Source organism: Oryzias melastigma, linkage group LG20 (assembly GCF_002922805.2).
Source record: "Oryzias melastigma strain HK-1 linkage group LG20, ASM292280v2, whole genome shotgun sequence".
Taxonomy (NCBI): Eukaryota; Metazoa; Chordata; class Actinopteri; order Beloniformes; family Adrianichthyidae; genus Oryzias; species Oryzias melastigma.
This window is the reverse complement of record NC_050531.1, coordinates 15,914,080-15,928,996: the sequence shown is the minus strand read 5'-3', so window position 1 is coordinate 15,928,996 and position 14,917 is coordinate 15,914,080. Positions and strand designations below refer to the sequence as shown.

At 36.9% G+C, this 14,917-nt stretch overlaps 1 protein-coding gene across 1 annotated transcript in view; it reads right to left on the bottom strand.

Annotated features, from left to right (window-relative positions):
* Positions 1–14,917, bottom strand: part of col11a1a (collagen, type XI, alpha 1a) — a 101,999-nt gene that overhangs the window by 37,936 nt on the left and 49,146 nt on the right. Inside the window, exons 26-37 of the mRNA XM_036217381.1 lie at positions 14,258–14,302; positions 13,117–13,170; positions 12,984–13,028; positions 11,015–11,068; positions 10,806–10,913; positions 10,678–10,731; positions 10,076–10,129; positions 9,170–9,214; positions 9,004–9,057; positions 8,822–8,866; positions 6,430–6,483; positions 4,518–4,571 (exon numbers count right to left, since the gene is read on the bottom strand). Of these exons, the coding sequence (XP_036073274.1) occupies positions 4,518–4,571; positions 6,430–6,483; positions 8,822–8,866; positions 9,004–9,057; positions 9,170–9,214; positions 10,076–10,129; positions 10,678–10,731; positions 10,806–10,913; positions 11,015–11,068; positions 12,984–13,028; positions 13,117–13,170; positions 14,258–14,302 (666 nt within the window). The remainder of the gene's footprint in view (positions 1–4,517; positions 4,572–6,429; positions 6,484–8,821; positions 8,867–9,003; positions 9,058–9,169; positions 9,215–10,075; positions 10,130–10,677; positions 10,732–10,805; positions 10,914–11,014; positions 11,069–12,983; positions 13,029–13,116; positions 13,171–14,257; positions 14,303–14,917) is intronic.

The window sequence follows — 14,917 nt, the reverse complement described above, 5'->3', positions numbered from 1 at the left end:
ATCAGTAAATGTTGTTTAATTGACTAGCAACTTCTGAAATGTCCTGTTTCTAGCTCTCTATGGTAAATAAAGTGGTTGATCTGCATGGGTATTGAACGTTAAAGGACTTTTGCATTTTGTTTGGTTGATATCGGCCAGAATGCTGCAGGCTCATACTCCAGTAAGTTTATATCTTAAACATCCAGGCTAACAGCCAAACAGCCTCAAAACAAATTTCCCTAATGAGGCTTTGTTTTAACTAATTTCTTTCGTCAGAATCATAATGGCTAAGCTATTTATTACTTAATGTGTGGGAAGAAACTTCAACGAAAACTACAACTAAAAAGTTGTAAAAACTCCTTTCAAGAGACAATGTTGCTTTCTACCCCATGTGCATCAGATCAAATATTAGAAGGGATACATGCCCAGCATGCAGCTTTCAGTCCCAGGCATTGAAGTTTCTGGCTCAGTACAAGTCAGATAAATAATTCAATTTTCATTGGCATGAGTCTTCAAGTCAAATATAGTAAAAACCCAAAGAATTAAGCAGGGGAGCTCTTTGAAATGAGCTTTAGGATGAATAGAAGAAACAGTAAAATTTTAAAAATTGGCTCTTATCCACAGTGATCTCATCATTTAATGGCGGTATTTAAAAAAAATATTTAGACTTTTGGCAAATGTCCAGACATGATGTCTCAGATTCACCAAAGTGGACACTGAACTGATCACTGACAGAGAAAAAGTGTTTAGATGCATTTGATAGTAACAAACATGAGCAGAGTCAAGCTTTAGTCACATTCACCAGGAGTTGACCTGTACACATGTGACGCATATTCTTGAACACGAGTTTAGCCCATGATGTACACATTAAAGTGTGGTACGAAATGTCGAAGCAATGCAAATTGCGCATGTCTTGCTCCAGGCTTTTTCTTTCTCAGCTCTATTCCAATTGGTGTCCTATAATTCTGCCACATATTGCTATGAATAATTTCTCCTCCATGGTACACATAAATTAAAAGTGACGACATCTAAACCTCACTACCAAATCCAAGTCCTTGATTGGCTAAAGTTTGAACCTGTTTAACTGGCAACCCGTGCTGAGTGCCTGCATGCTTTTGATATAGAGCCCAAAATTGCTTTTAGAAACTTGTGAAGCTATGTGTGAATGCAAGAGTTTTGGACACGAAGCCTAAAACATGCATTTATATGTGTTTACACTGGCTTCTCATTAAAAGTGGTTGCTTGAACAAGTGTAGAGGGCAGTGTAAAACTAGCTTCAGGCTGTGTCTTCAGTATGACACGCCTGCGTCTCGCCTACTTCAGTATTACATGCCTGCGTCTCGCCTACTTCTGTATGACTCACCTGCGTCTCACCTACTTCAGTATGACTCACCTGCGTCTCGCCTACTTCTGTATAACACGCCTGCATCTCACCTACTTCAGTATTACATGCCTGCATCTCGACTACTTCTGTATGACACGCCTGCATCTCACCTACTTCACTCTGACACGCCCGCATCTCACCTACTTCAGTATGACTCACCTGCGTCTCGCCTACTTCAGTCTGACACGCCTGCATCTCACCTACTTCAGTATTACATGCCTGCATCTCGACTACTTCAGTATGACTCACCTGCGTCTCGCCTACTTCTGTATAACACGCCTGCATCTCACCTACTTCAGTATTACAAGCCTGCATCTCGACTACTTCTGTATGACACGCCTGCATCTCACCTACTTGAGTATGACACACCTGCATCTCACCTACTTGAGTATGACACACCTGCATCTCACCTACTTCAGTATGACATGCCTGCATCTCACCTACTTGAGTATGACACACTTACATCTCACCTACTTCAGTATAACACTCCTGCATCTCACCTACTTCGGTATGACACACCTGCATCTCACCTACTTCAGTATAACACTCCTGCATCTCACCTACTTCAGTATGACACACCTGCATCTCACCTACTTCAGTATAACACTCCTGCATCTCACCTACTTGAGTAAGAAACACCTGCGTCTCACCTACTTCTGTATGACACGCCTGCATCTCACCTACTTCAGTATGAAACACCTGCATCTCACCTACTTGAGTATGACACACCTGCATCTCACCTACTTCCGTATGACACACCTGCATCTCACCTACTTCAGTATTACATGCCTGCATCTCACCTACTTCCGCATGACACTCCTGCATCTTACCTACTTCATTCTTACATGTTAAATAGATCTTTCCTACAATCTGTCACCAACACCATGCACGCAGAAAAAAACATTCACAAACATTTTTGCTCGAAGCGGTTTATGACCTTGACATGTTTGCCCACTTTTCATCTGCAGTCTGGCAGTATCCACTCTCAAGGACAGATGTGACTAAGGCTTTAAGGGCATAAAGACTGCAATCTGAATTTGACCATTTGATCCAGTTTTTAAATAGAAAATGAACTCAGAACTCTTTTCCTTATGATGTGTCCATCCATGACAAAACAAAGCTTTGGAAAAACCACGTCTGGACTCACTGATATGCGTGTCTGATTTATGGAGATGCATAATTCAGTGGAAGCCGTCGTCTCTTAACAGCATCTGCCCTGACTCGGGCCCACCAGTTCAAATCTTGATTGACATTTCTTCAAATCCAACATGATGGGCACCTACGAGCATCTCTTTCACTGCGGTCCATTTCTATATTGGATGCTTGTGGTCCCCGTTTATCAGCTCATAAATCTGCACACATTGATAAAGACTATTAACGTTGCTCGGACTACAGCAAAGGCATGGAAGTGCTTGTGTCTGTGTGTGTGTTTGTGTTGAATTATCTGTAGGAAAGAGGCGTGAGGAAAAGGGGAAGCTTTAATGAAAGAGGTGATGATCTGTCAAGCTTTTAGCACAGTTTATTGCCCTCTGAGGCTCATCAAGTCAAGCTATACCGATACTCTGTGAGCACAGAGAAATCGAAGAAGAGGACCTGATTGCAGCATCAGATCAGATTAGAAGTAGTTTTTTTTATATTTTGCTAATGAGAGAGTAATCTTCAATCCCCAACGATTATCTACTGATAAACTGAATCTAGGCTTCGGATCTCAAGAGAGCCATTTATGCTGTATGTATGAAGATGCATCAAGAAAACATTCATGGAAGTGCTAAGGGGCTAAAGATGTAGTAAGTGCAAAAATGATAAATAGAATCAACCTCTGTAAGACAAAAACTTAGGACTGTATTTTTGGAGTAGAAGTCATGTTTTTTGCATAGTTTGGCCAGGGTTGTGACTCATACACAGATCAGACTTAAGCCTACCCCTACAGCTCCTCCCCATTGCTCCACTTATAGGGGCTTTGGAGCTAATGCAATGTCTGAATTTGTTTTCTAAAGGGCGTGGCGACTTATGGCTGACTATCCCTCCACCAGTAGGATAGTCCGTGTCACACTTGTGACGTGTAGGAAGGAGAAACACATTTCTTTATGTGGGTAGGCTCAGAGACACAGAAGTTTACAGATAAATGTAAGTACTTACTTTTTGTATGACGTTTTAAAGTTATAAAACCAACTTGGTGATGTATTGTCTGAGCAGCTATGTGCTAACATAGCTGACCGGCTGCTAATGATGACATCTTCGAGTGTTGGTAACATCCGGATTTGAAGACACTATTTTTCCATTTGGATGGGCAAAATGTAGGGATAGGGAGAAGCAGTAGGGCTAGGGAAGAAATTCAGGTTCAGCCTTATATGTGATTTTTTTTTGTAATGATTAGCAACAACCACTAGAGGGCACTGTAGGTGTGTGCATCAGTATTTGCCACTGACAGCAACACAGAAGAAGAAGTGCCACGCAGTCTTAGCCTAATTGTTGCTAAAGGACACAAAGGATAAAAAAAATCAATAGACTTAGTGATTTAGAGTTTATTTGACTTGTTCTTTATAATTATCTGAGTAATAGTTCATATGTTGCGCTAATATACTAGATTCTTCTGATGTTTCAAGAAGCTAAGTACAGTCACGGTAGTGAAGTTATTGTTATCTGTTCTGATATTTTCATGATGAAAGGTCCATTCTTTTTCTACTATTTTGTTCAATGAACTTCTCCCAAAAGTGCAACTTATATAGGATTGTTTTCTTCTTTCTTCCGGAGCAATTTATATTCCAAAATTACAATAACCTGAATTTGCTCAAAATGCAGCCAATGTAGTGTAAATAAACAAATAAACAAAAAGAAGTTTCAAACAATAATGACTGCAGGCGTGTCTTGTAGACTTCTGTTTTCTTTGTTTTACATGAGACGCCAAGCCCCCGAGAGATGTGTTTATCACTGATTGTTATCCCAAGCATGCATAACACACACAGATAAGACGCAAAGCGGAAAGATTGTTTTGACGTGCGGCTCACCGATATGGTTGGTGAAATCACAAACGAACACCAAAGGAAATGTAATGTTTCCCTCTTAAGTCAAGCTGAGTTCCAGGCTTGATTCATCATTCAGCATCAAACATGAACAAGTCTACTGACATCCAAAACACAAATGATGTGCTCACCGTTTCTCCACGCTGGCCGGGGTGTCCAGGCAGCCCGTCTTTTCCAGGAGGTCCCTGTTAAGACAAAATCACCAAATAATTAATACTTTAAGGAACATAAAAATAACTCAAGACAGGTTTCCCAAAATGTTTCATCATCATACAAGGTTTTACTTCATTTGTGAAACTTAAAAATAATTCTGTAAAAACACTGAAAAATGACTAAACTTCAATGAAGAATAACACAGTAGTTTGTTTTTTTACTGTGAAAGAAATAGCTATGAATCTAACTGGAATCAATAGGTGGAAATTACTGCTTGTCTGCTGTTTAGACTGGATAGTGAGAAAATGGGTTTTGCTTCTATAACGGTCAGACTAATGATCTGTGCACAGATTTAGGGGATATTGTTATATAAAAAGCCTAACCTCATTTACAGAGTCGCTCAAATTGAATCAATCGAAACTTATTATGTTAGCAAAATGGTATAGGTTTCTGCCCTAAGAATGGAGGGATAAAGAGAAGAGACACATTTTAGATCAGTGCTATTCAAATTAGCTGCCTGTGGGCCACCTGTGGCTGAGGGGCAACTTCTGGATCTTGTAACATGCAGACACACCAGGAAAGAATGTGCTAAACCTTGGGGTGTTCACACTGGACAAGCAGGGAGGGGCTTCTTCTTACTTTTCTACTGTTTACTTGCGTCCATCACCTACAGTTGGAAGAGTCTTGGTGTAGAATGCCAAAGCAGTGCAAATTTCCCAAATCTTGCTACAGGTTTTTGTTTTTTTCACAGCTCTATACCAAGTTCTATGTTTATTTCTATTTCTATTCTATTACTAATTTCTAATTCGTGATTATTTTCAAATGGTTGGAACGTCATCTATACTTCACTACCAAATCTGAGTCTCTGATTGCTCAAAGTTTGACCTGGTTCAGTTCTGCATTCAGTGGCCATACGTTCTGTATGTAGAGCCCAAAAATAGTCATAGAAACTTGCATAAAAAGAAGAGTTTTGAACGTGGAAACTTGAAACGCTTGTTTACATAGACTTTTTATTGGATGTTGTTGCTTGAACGTGCGTAACTAAGGGCAGTGTAAACCGGATTTTATATATACTTTGCTAAGAAAAACAGGTTTAGTCCATGAATGTAGCACATTGGTAACCCCCAGCCAACAAGGCCAAGTGGGTCCAATATGGTTTAAAATGTGAAGAATATGTGGGCCCCAATTGGGTTTATCCACAGTTTCAGTGGTGGCCCCACCTGTGTTTGCCTACATTGGCTTTAGTGGGCAGTCACTGGGCAGCAGAGCTCACTATGCTAACTAGTGGTGGATAGCGGGCTCCACCGCCCAGGGGCCGCCAAAGATAGCAAGATCCTTTTTTTTCATCTATAGCATTCATCTATAACTTTTTTCATTCCTAATGATGCAATTTTCCCTGCGACAGTCTGGTGACCTGTCCCGGATGTCTTCACTCACGAGTGACCGGGTCATAAAACGGGTTTAGAAAATGGATGGATCGATGATACCATTCAGGTGTTTTTAGGGTCATGACAGCAATAACTGGTGCAGCTTGGATATTTTCAGGAATTGTTTGCAACTTTGTTGCACCAACAGCCAACAAGGAGGTCACAAGAGGTTTACAGTCACATGCATTATTCATATCAACTTTTGACAGCATCTGCAATAAATTCGTCAGTGAAACTGAAATGTATCTAAATCTAGTATATTTTTAATGTTAGTGTTTTTATAACACTAGCATAAAATTGTACAGTCATTTAAACATTTTTCTCCTGTTTCTTAAGAAAACACCCTTCAAATTAGCTTTTTTAAGTCAAGTTTGGTAAACGTTTCTAGGGCTTTGAATCCCTTTACTCTGGAGTTGATGGTTCTACTGATCCTGATGAGGTTCTAATAGGGATCGATACTTACAGGGGGGCCTTTTGGTCCGGGGAAACCCACGGGTCCCTGTGGTCCTTGAGGTCCCTGCAATTAACAAATACACACTTAGAGATGCCAAAACAATAAAATGTTAAAAAAAAAAAAAGTTTGACTTTTTTAAAGGTTTAAAAAAATATAACATGCAACATCAAAAACGCTACATCCTGAATAATTATAGTGTAGCCTAATTAGGCAAATTGAAGTTAATTAAGCAAAAAATAAGAAAACATTTCAGACAAATTAATTAAAACCTGAAATTAAAGATGAGTTTGTAATGTCTATTAAGATTGTTTAGGTTTAGTTAATCATTTTCTATCAGTTTTACATTAAAAAAATGTATAAAACTGCTACCACTGATTAATTATACAATAAATCAGAACAGCTATATTTTTCTATGTAACTTTTTGCATTGAAACTGTGACAGAAATATGAGCTAAGAACTCATTATATACAGGAAGCATTATTATATTTAATACATGTTCACACTATTATATGTATATCCAGCAAATATGCATTCATTTCAATAGAAAAAGCATATGTGACACGAGGAGAACGAAAGAAGGTACTTCTTCAGATATTCAAATGTAAGTCTAATCAAATGATGCAAATTTTTGCGTTGGAATATACATTTCAAATCTGTGAGCTTATCTTTAATTCATCAGGTGTTGGTGTATTTCCCTCCAGTATCTTTATCTGTCTGTTCATTCTCGGCGCCGGGCAACTGCAGACAGAGGCTGTCAGAAACGCTGCGTCTGACCTCCTCAAATATCACATCGGAATCTAAGAGCTGCCTTCCATCCACTTCAAGTAGGACGGTTAAAAAGGTTGATAGCTGCCATTCAGACTTTGTTAGGAAATTACGAGCGGACGAAACAGGAGCTCTTTTTTGGCATTTATTTTAAGTCTTTCAAAACTTTGTGATACTCGGGCCGATGCTGAAAAGCACAAGTTAAAATTAGACCTGGGACGTTAGAGATTTTGAACCTGCATTTGGGTGTGATTCACCTGATCCTATCAGAAGCAAATATCCTGTCTAGTGGTGTTCCCCAAGGCTCTGTTCTGGGACCCCCATTCTGTATATGATCCCCTTGGGAGACTCATCAGCAAATTTTCCCACATTTTTTATTCATCTATATGCTGATGACATTCAGCTTAGTTTTCCTTTTATAAAAATAATTACAGACATTTTTTTCATCCATTAGACAGTTTGGTCAGCATCAAAATCTGGTTACATGAGAACCATTTTGAACCCTATTAAGACAGACACATTCATTTTTGCTCCTGATGATAAAATACCCACCATAAAATCACACCTTGGTTCACTGAGCTCCTCTGTGCTGTCTAGTCTCTTGGTGTCTGGTTATAAATCTATGTCTCTAGACTCTCGTTCAGAGCTCCTGAGGAACATGGCTAAACTGAAGACAATTTTATCCCGGTCTGACCTCAAGCTGATTATCCATGCTTTTATCTCTTCTCGTTTAGACTACCGTAATTCTCTTTTTACCTGTTGTAACAAACATTCTCTGAAACGTCTCCAGTTTGTCCAAAACTCTGCTGCAGGGATTTTAACTGGAACCAATGAGCACTCATGTTACCCCTCTGCTTTTATCTCTACACTAGCTTCCTATTAAATTTAGAATATATTTTCTGTAGCCAAAGGAGCTTCTTACTTTAAAAAAAAACTCATTAAAATTACCTCATTAATAAAAAATATGTATTTTTGATCAGTTTATTTATAAATCTTTCTACCTTGCAAAGTCTTCTGCCCCCTCCCTTATAAAATGTTCTAGCTCCGCCCCCTGCTTTAGAAGAAAATATTTAAAATATACAAGAAATAGCATTTAAAATCTATCTATAAAACCAAAACAAAACCTACACTCATCATGCTTGAAACCACATAAAATGACATAGTAAATCACATTAACAAAAAAACATTTTTTTTAATAAAAGAAAATATTAAACTTTAATTTTCTATAAGCTGGCTGCAATAAAAATAGATCTCAAAGTTATTTTTCTTGCTGCCAATTGCACTTTTGTTTAATTTAGTCATATTTTCTCACGTTATTTTGCTTTTATTTAATATTTTGTATTTATTATTTCCAATTAGAAGCAGTTTTTCTTTATTTGTATTTATTTTCTGCATATTTGGGTCTGAAAGGACAGAAAAGTCATTTATGATTTATGTTAAAATATTTAAAGCACATCTGACAATAAATAGATCACAAATCTTGACTTTTTTTTGCCATTATTCAGATTAATCTCTTCACCTGAAAAGTTACTTATTCAGCTCTACATAAGACTTATTAAACCAGTTAAGAGTAATGTTTTGGTCTTTCTGCATCCGAGCAGAGGAGCACACAGGCAGGCGGAGGCGAGAACTTACTCTTTCTCCAGGCGGGCCTGGAGGACCGTCATTCCCTGCTGTGCCCTGAAACACACAACAACACCAGGGATTTTTATACTTAGCATTAGAACTTGGAAAAAAACCCTCAACATCAGTTATAAATATTCTATTAAAAGAGTCTTAAAAACAGATGAAGTCAGCAAAAATGTTTTCGTCTTTACCTTGGGACCCGGCTTTCCTGTTGGGCCTCTAGCTCCGCGAGCGCCACGAGGACCCTAAGAAGGAAGCAGAAGCACAACATCATATACATCAAGTTAGTCTGCCTAAAAAGTTTTCAATATTTTTTAATTTCATATTTTTTTTTTAAATAAAGAAAATATAACTTACTGTTGGACCTCTTTGTCCTCTTGGACCCTGTTTGCCAGCAATGCCCTATTGGATGGAAAACATGTCAGTCACACTTTGTGTTTACAGAACTTTTATGATTTTATACTAACATACATTTTAAAGTTCCTCCATAATCATTTTTGATCTATTTTTAAAGTGTTCCAACTGGTCTTTTTATCATAATTATGCTGCTTTTAACCAAAAACAAAGAACTTGTGTTGTTTTCTAGAACATCGTTTCTGCAGGGCATCAGGAGTAAATTAGAGATACACCTCTGATTTGTGGGGGGCACTATTGGTGCATTACAACCTGGTTCTCCTTTCTCCTCCCCATTACTGAGAGTTCTCTGTTTATTTTATTAAAACACTATTTGAATTTTGAAAAAATGCAAAATTTGTTGATAATTATTTTTTGTATTAAACAGTAACATCATGTTAAAAATATATGGATCGAATTTAATACAGTGGTTAAGTATGTCAATGATTTAAACTAACATTGTTGTAACTAAAGCTCACTAACTCACCCAATGTATCATAATTAATACTATCTCAATAAAAAATGATATTACAAACATTTTGGTGGATTTTAGCAAAGATTTTAAAAAATAAGGGAATTTTCTGTAAATTATCTGATGTAGAATTATGAAAATAATAAAAAAAAACACAACAGAAAATGCAGAATTTTTCCCGGTCCAAAACTACAGTATACTGAAGCCTTTCAACAGAATAACTGATAAACACACTATTTTGTTCACTTCTTCACTTCATAACCCTTATTCCCCTGCTGTTATTTAAGCCAAATCACCACACAAATGTCTTCATAGTCACAATCATTTTTCTGTCAACAAGAGATATGATGCAGGTCTTTCATATGCATTTTGCTCAGAGACTGGATGTGTTTTCTTACCCTTGCCCCCTTCTCTCCGTTGGCTCCTGGGAATCCAGGGAATCCCGTTGAGCCCTATCAACAGGAAAAAATTACATATTGTAGGTGAGAATAAACAGAAGAATGGATAAGCTGTTTGTGTCAGCACATGCATGATAATAACTCACATGTTTTATTATTCTTTTGTCTTTTTTTGGTGAAAATCAACAGGTTTTTCAAAGTTTTTATTTTTTTAGTTCCAATGTAAACAAATATTTAATGATTTGAATAGTTTTACAAAATGTCTATATGGAGGTCATGCAGAGGATTTTCATTTGCACTCAACACATGTAAGCACAGCACAGCTACACATGAGTCTTCATTCATATTCTTACCTGCTCTGCTGAAACTCCTCACATTGTACAGCGGGACATTCAATAAAGACCCAATCAATGAGAGCAGCGAATGTGTGCCAAATGCAAGACTTATGTCAATATGACTAATAAGCTCTGATCCCTTTGAAATAATACACTGCAGCACAGTAAGACTGAAATGCTAGACAGCTGAAGTAAAGACATAAAGCAATAAAAAAGAAAGCATACAATATGAAGGTTCTATTTTAACAGATTTGATGACGAGCTTACTTTTGGTCCTTGCCGACCTGGATAACCTGGCAACCCTGGAACACCAAGCTTGCCCTGCAAAAGAAGAAACGCACATGTAAGAACGCTTAAGTCTAAAAGTTTAATTTGGGGGAAAAAAATAGGAGTACCTTTTCTCCAGCAGGACCCAGGGGTCCAGGTTCTCCTGTGGGGCCAGCTCTTCCCTTAGGACCCTCGGGACCATCCTCTCCACGGGACCCAAGGAGGCCAATCTCACCCTGGGTTTTAAAAATATCAACAGAGAATGATGATAAACATCACTTTGTACTAAGTAAATTACTGAACATGTATGACGGAATGAAGATTCACGCGGCCTCACCCGGTCACCTTTGATTCCCATGTCCCCCTTAAAACCTGGGAAGCCATCTTCACCCTGAGGGGTGGAAAAGAACAAGCCGTTAATATTTAGTTTATTTTGCTAAATTTGTTGTCTTTGTCTTCATTGCAAAAATACATTTATTATTGAAAAGTCATGGCTCTTGTGGATCTAAGAATTGCTGCTGCCCTCTGCTGGTTGCAGACTGGAATAGCATCAGTAAGGTAAGAAATGTGCTTCAAATTTTGTACCTGGACCTAAAAATCTGGTGGGACAGGAGTAAAAAAATATAAAAAAAAACTATAATAAAGTTTTGCACTTTTGTGTATATATAAAAAAAATTACAAAACATGAAAAAACACATTTATTTGTCTCTTAGTTGAAAAATTCACAAAAATACAACAATAGCTCCAAAAAAGTGGCAAAAAAGGCAAAAATGCAAAACTTTATGATATTTTAAAAATGCAAATGTTTAAAAATAACTACAAACATCCAATAAATAGAAACAAGCAGATTTAAGTATCTAAAATCTGAAACTCTCAAAAACGTGAAGCAGTCAAAGACTGACCAGAACCTCTGCTTTCCCTCTGACACTTAGTCTTTGCTGTCCGCCTCTTGTCCACCATTCCAGCGCCATCTGATGCATAATGCAGCGCTGACCATTTCATGCCTTCAACTCTCTTCATGAAGACCCACCAGGTAGATACAGTGCACACACCTGAGGTAAAGCCTATCCTTTATTCATGACAAATCTTTTTTTTTCTCAAGGTTTGTGCTTTTGAATCTCTAGCTATAAATAATTCAATAAAGAAACGACAAGAATACCTGTCACCGCGGTGAGAACAATGCCCTCCAGTCAGATAATAGACTTTACAGAGCTGCAGAACAGCATTGATCTTCAATAAAACTCATGTATATTTGAGAACGCTTAGTTTAAATTATACATGGTGACACAGTTGAACACTTCAAAAGCACTTGAGACTGATTGTAGTGTCCTTTTCAGGCAAAGGCGGGAAGCATGACAGCTCACTTCCAAAAGCGAGCCCCTGAGGGTCACTTCAAGAAAGTTTGCGTCTCCACAGAGGAAGGATGGAGATCCACTGACCTCTGGGTGCCATTCAGCTGGCAGAGGACGGCCTCTGCGGCTCGAAGAGTCAAAACAAAGCGGACAAGCAGACAGTTCGCGCTGACTGCAGACGGAATGTCTGTGATGTGAATACATTCACCACAAAGCAAGCTCGGAAATAGAGAGAAAAAGCTTAATATTTGTCAGGCAAATGTTTGCAAAAAGCAAAAGTTGTTTAGTCCAAATTACAGTGTCATCTGCAAATAGTAAGACTCTATTTTTACTTCAATGTTTTAGCAATTCTTCTGTCTTACTGCGCCTTTGAGCGAACATTTGACCCTCGCCACATACTCAAAAACTTGCACACACTTAGGACTCAGTAAAAATTAATTTAGACATACTAAACAATCATAGTTGAAGAAACCGTCAAAATAATAAAAAAGAAAGAATGGGGCTGAAATCTCTAATGAGGATCAAAACAAAATCTACAAACAAAACCAAAGCACGTCCCAAAAGAATTATTATGGGATGGCCGCATGACCTGTGGCCATTTTGTGGCAAAATGTGAAAAGTTCGTATTTTCACACAATATGGGAAATTTGATTATAAGAATCCCCGGCTCAAGCTGAATGAAACAATATATCATACGATATGTCTACGTTAGGAAAAGTGGGCATGGTTAACAAAAACCTCCGTTGCCATGGAAATGCAAAAGTTTACTTTTACAGATTCCTCTGTAAGTTACATCAATCTGTTTGTCACCTCCAGGCAAGCAAAAAACAAAATGGTTGCTATGGAGATAAAACTGAAGGAAAGGTGCTATTATGGAAAAAGTGGTCGTAAGAAGGTAGCACCGCTTACATGTTTTTTTAGCGTTTGTATCTTCAACAGTCAAAATGAATTTACCTTCTCTCCCTTGGATCCCTTGAGACCACGGACGCCATCAGCACCCTGATGGAACCAGAGAGAATGATGAGGTTTTTACTGGAATGAAACAAACCAAAACACTAAACAAACATTAAATCCACAGAGGTCGTACCTTGACACCACGAGGTCCGGGATATCCAATTGGACCCTGTGGACCGGGTGGACCCTGCAGAACAGAATCAGAACAGATTTATTTTTATTTTAGTAAATCATCGAAGATAAAATCAGGTTTTTAATGTGAAGATTTAGCCTCAAAATAGCAAATTATATATATATATATATATATATATATATATATATATATATATATAAATATAAAAACGAAAAAAAGATTTGACGAGAATAAATATTTTTATATTTAAAAAAAATCTAACAGCAACAAGGAGTTTAAATTATTACACTTTTGTTGGAATGGGTGCTTTTTAGATAATAGGCTTTTGTGAAATACAGTAATTTCATTATAGACTAGTATATGATTATGTGTTAAATGTTTCTTGCAGTAATTGTATTATTGAATGCATGTTTTCTGACATGTATGTGAATTGTTTTAAAGTGTACATGGTGATGTACAACATTTTAAATATGAATGTAACGGGGCAAGAATAAATACATTCTCACTTCCTTCCACTTCTTTCTGACAAATTTTTGGAAAGGTTTGTGATGGAAACTCATCAACACGTCATTTAATTTTGTTTTTATTTAATTTTATTTGTTTCATTTGGTTTTGTTGTTTTAAGTTCTGCTCAAAATAAAGAAAATAAAGAAAATATTCAACAGTTTTTAACAATGAAACTCACAAATATATTAAAAGAATACTGAATTAAGAAATTTAAACCCATTTTTTTGTATATAAAACATTCATTACAAAGTCGCCGTTATTTTTAATATTCGTTTATCGTATTTTCTTATACCCTTTTTAAAAAAAAATATATAAAATTAAAGTTGGCAAAAAGTTACTTTGACTTTTCCATTTTACATAACCAAGGTTGTTTAAAATCTTACTTTGTCGTAAGACTTGAAAATCAAAACAATTTGTTTATCTTTAGATGTACTTCTAGGACATCCCTCTCAACAACAAACAAGTTTTGTTTATTGCCCTTTTGTTACATTACTGTATATACTGTAATTTTAGGCTTAATAAAGTATCTTTTTGGGGGAAAAAATGCTCATGTTACTCTTGTGATCTAATTCACACATAAAGTAACCTGACATCTTCTGTCCAGGTTTTGGTTTGTTGAATCAAATCCTCTTACCTGACCCCCTTTCTCTCCAGGTGGACCTTCCTTACCAGGGTGACCCTGGAAAACACATTAAAAAAGACAGGAAAAAAAGTTCAAAACTTACAAAATTCGTTAAGACATTTTTTTCTATAATTCATAAATAATCTAATAAAGCAACAAGTGGAAAAACTGTCCCACTAACCTTAATTTTTTTATTTTAATAGCAAATATTTGAGATTTTATTCAAAATATACAGAAAAAAACTGCACCAATAATGAATGGAATATAAAGGTGATTAAAGTCCTACTCTGATCATTTTTAATCTACTTTAAAAGCGTTCTCAGTAGTCTTTTAATTATATTTATGGCCTTTTTAGCCAAAATCACGTCACAACTGCGATCATTTTTCATCTGTTCCCGTTTCACCATGATTTGAATAAAGAAATACTCAAAAATGTTATTTTAATCTTCATTTTTTTTTGTACATGTCTTCCAGCATTAGAAAAATGCTGCAATAAATAGAGGTGTCAGTCTAGCGATACGATACATATCACGATATATCCCAAGACAGCACCAGAGACAATATTTCACTGTTTTTTTTTAAATAATGTAAAAACTTTGTCTGAATTCTAATACACTTTCACTTGAATACAGTTGTAAAATACATTTTATTTAATCATCACAGCATAAAGCG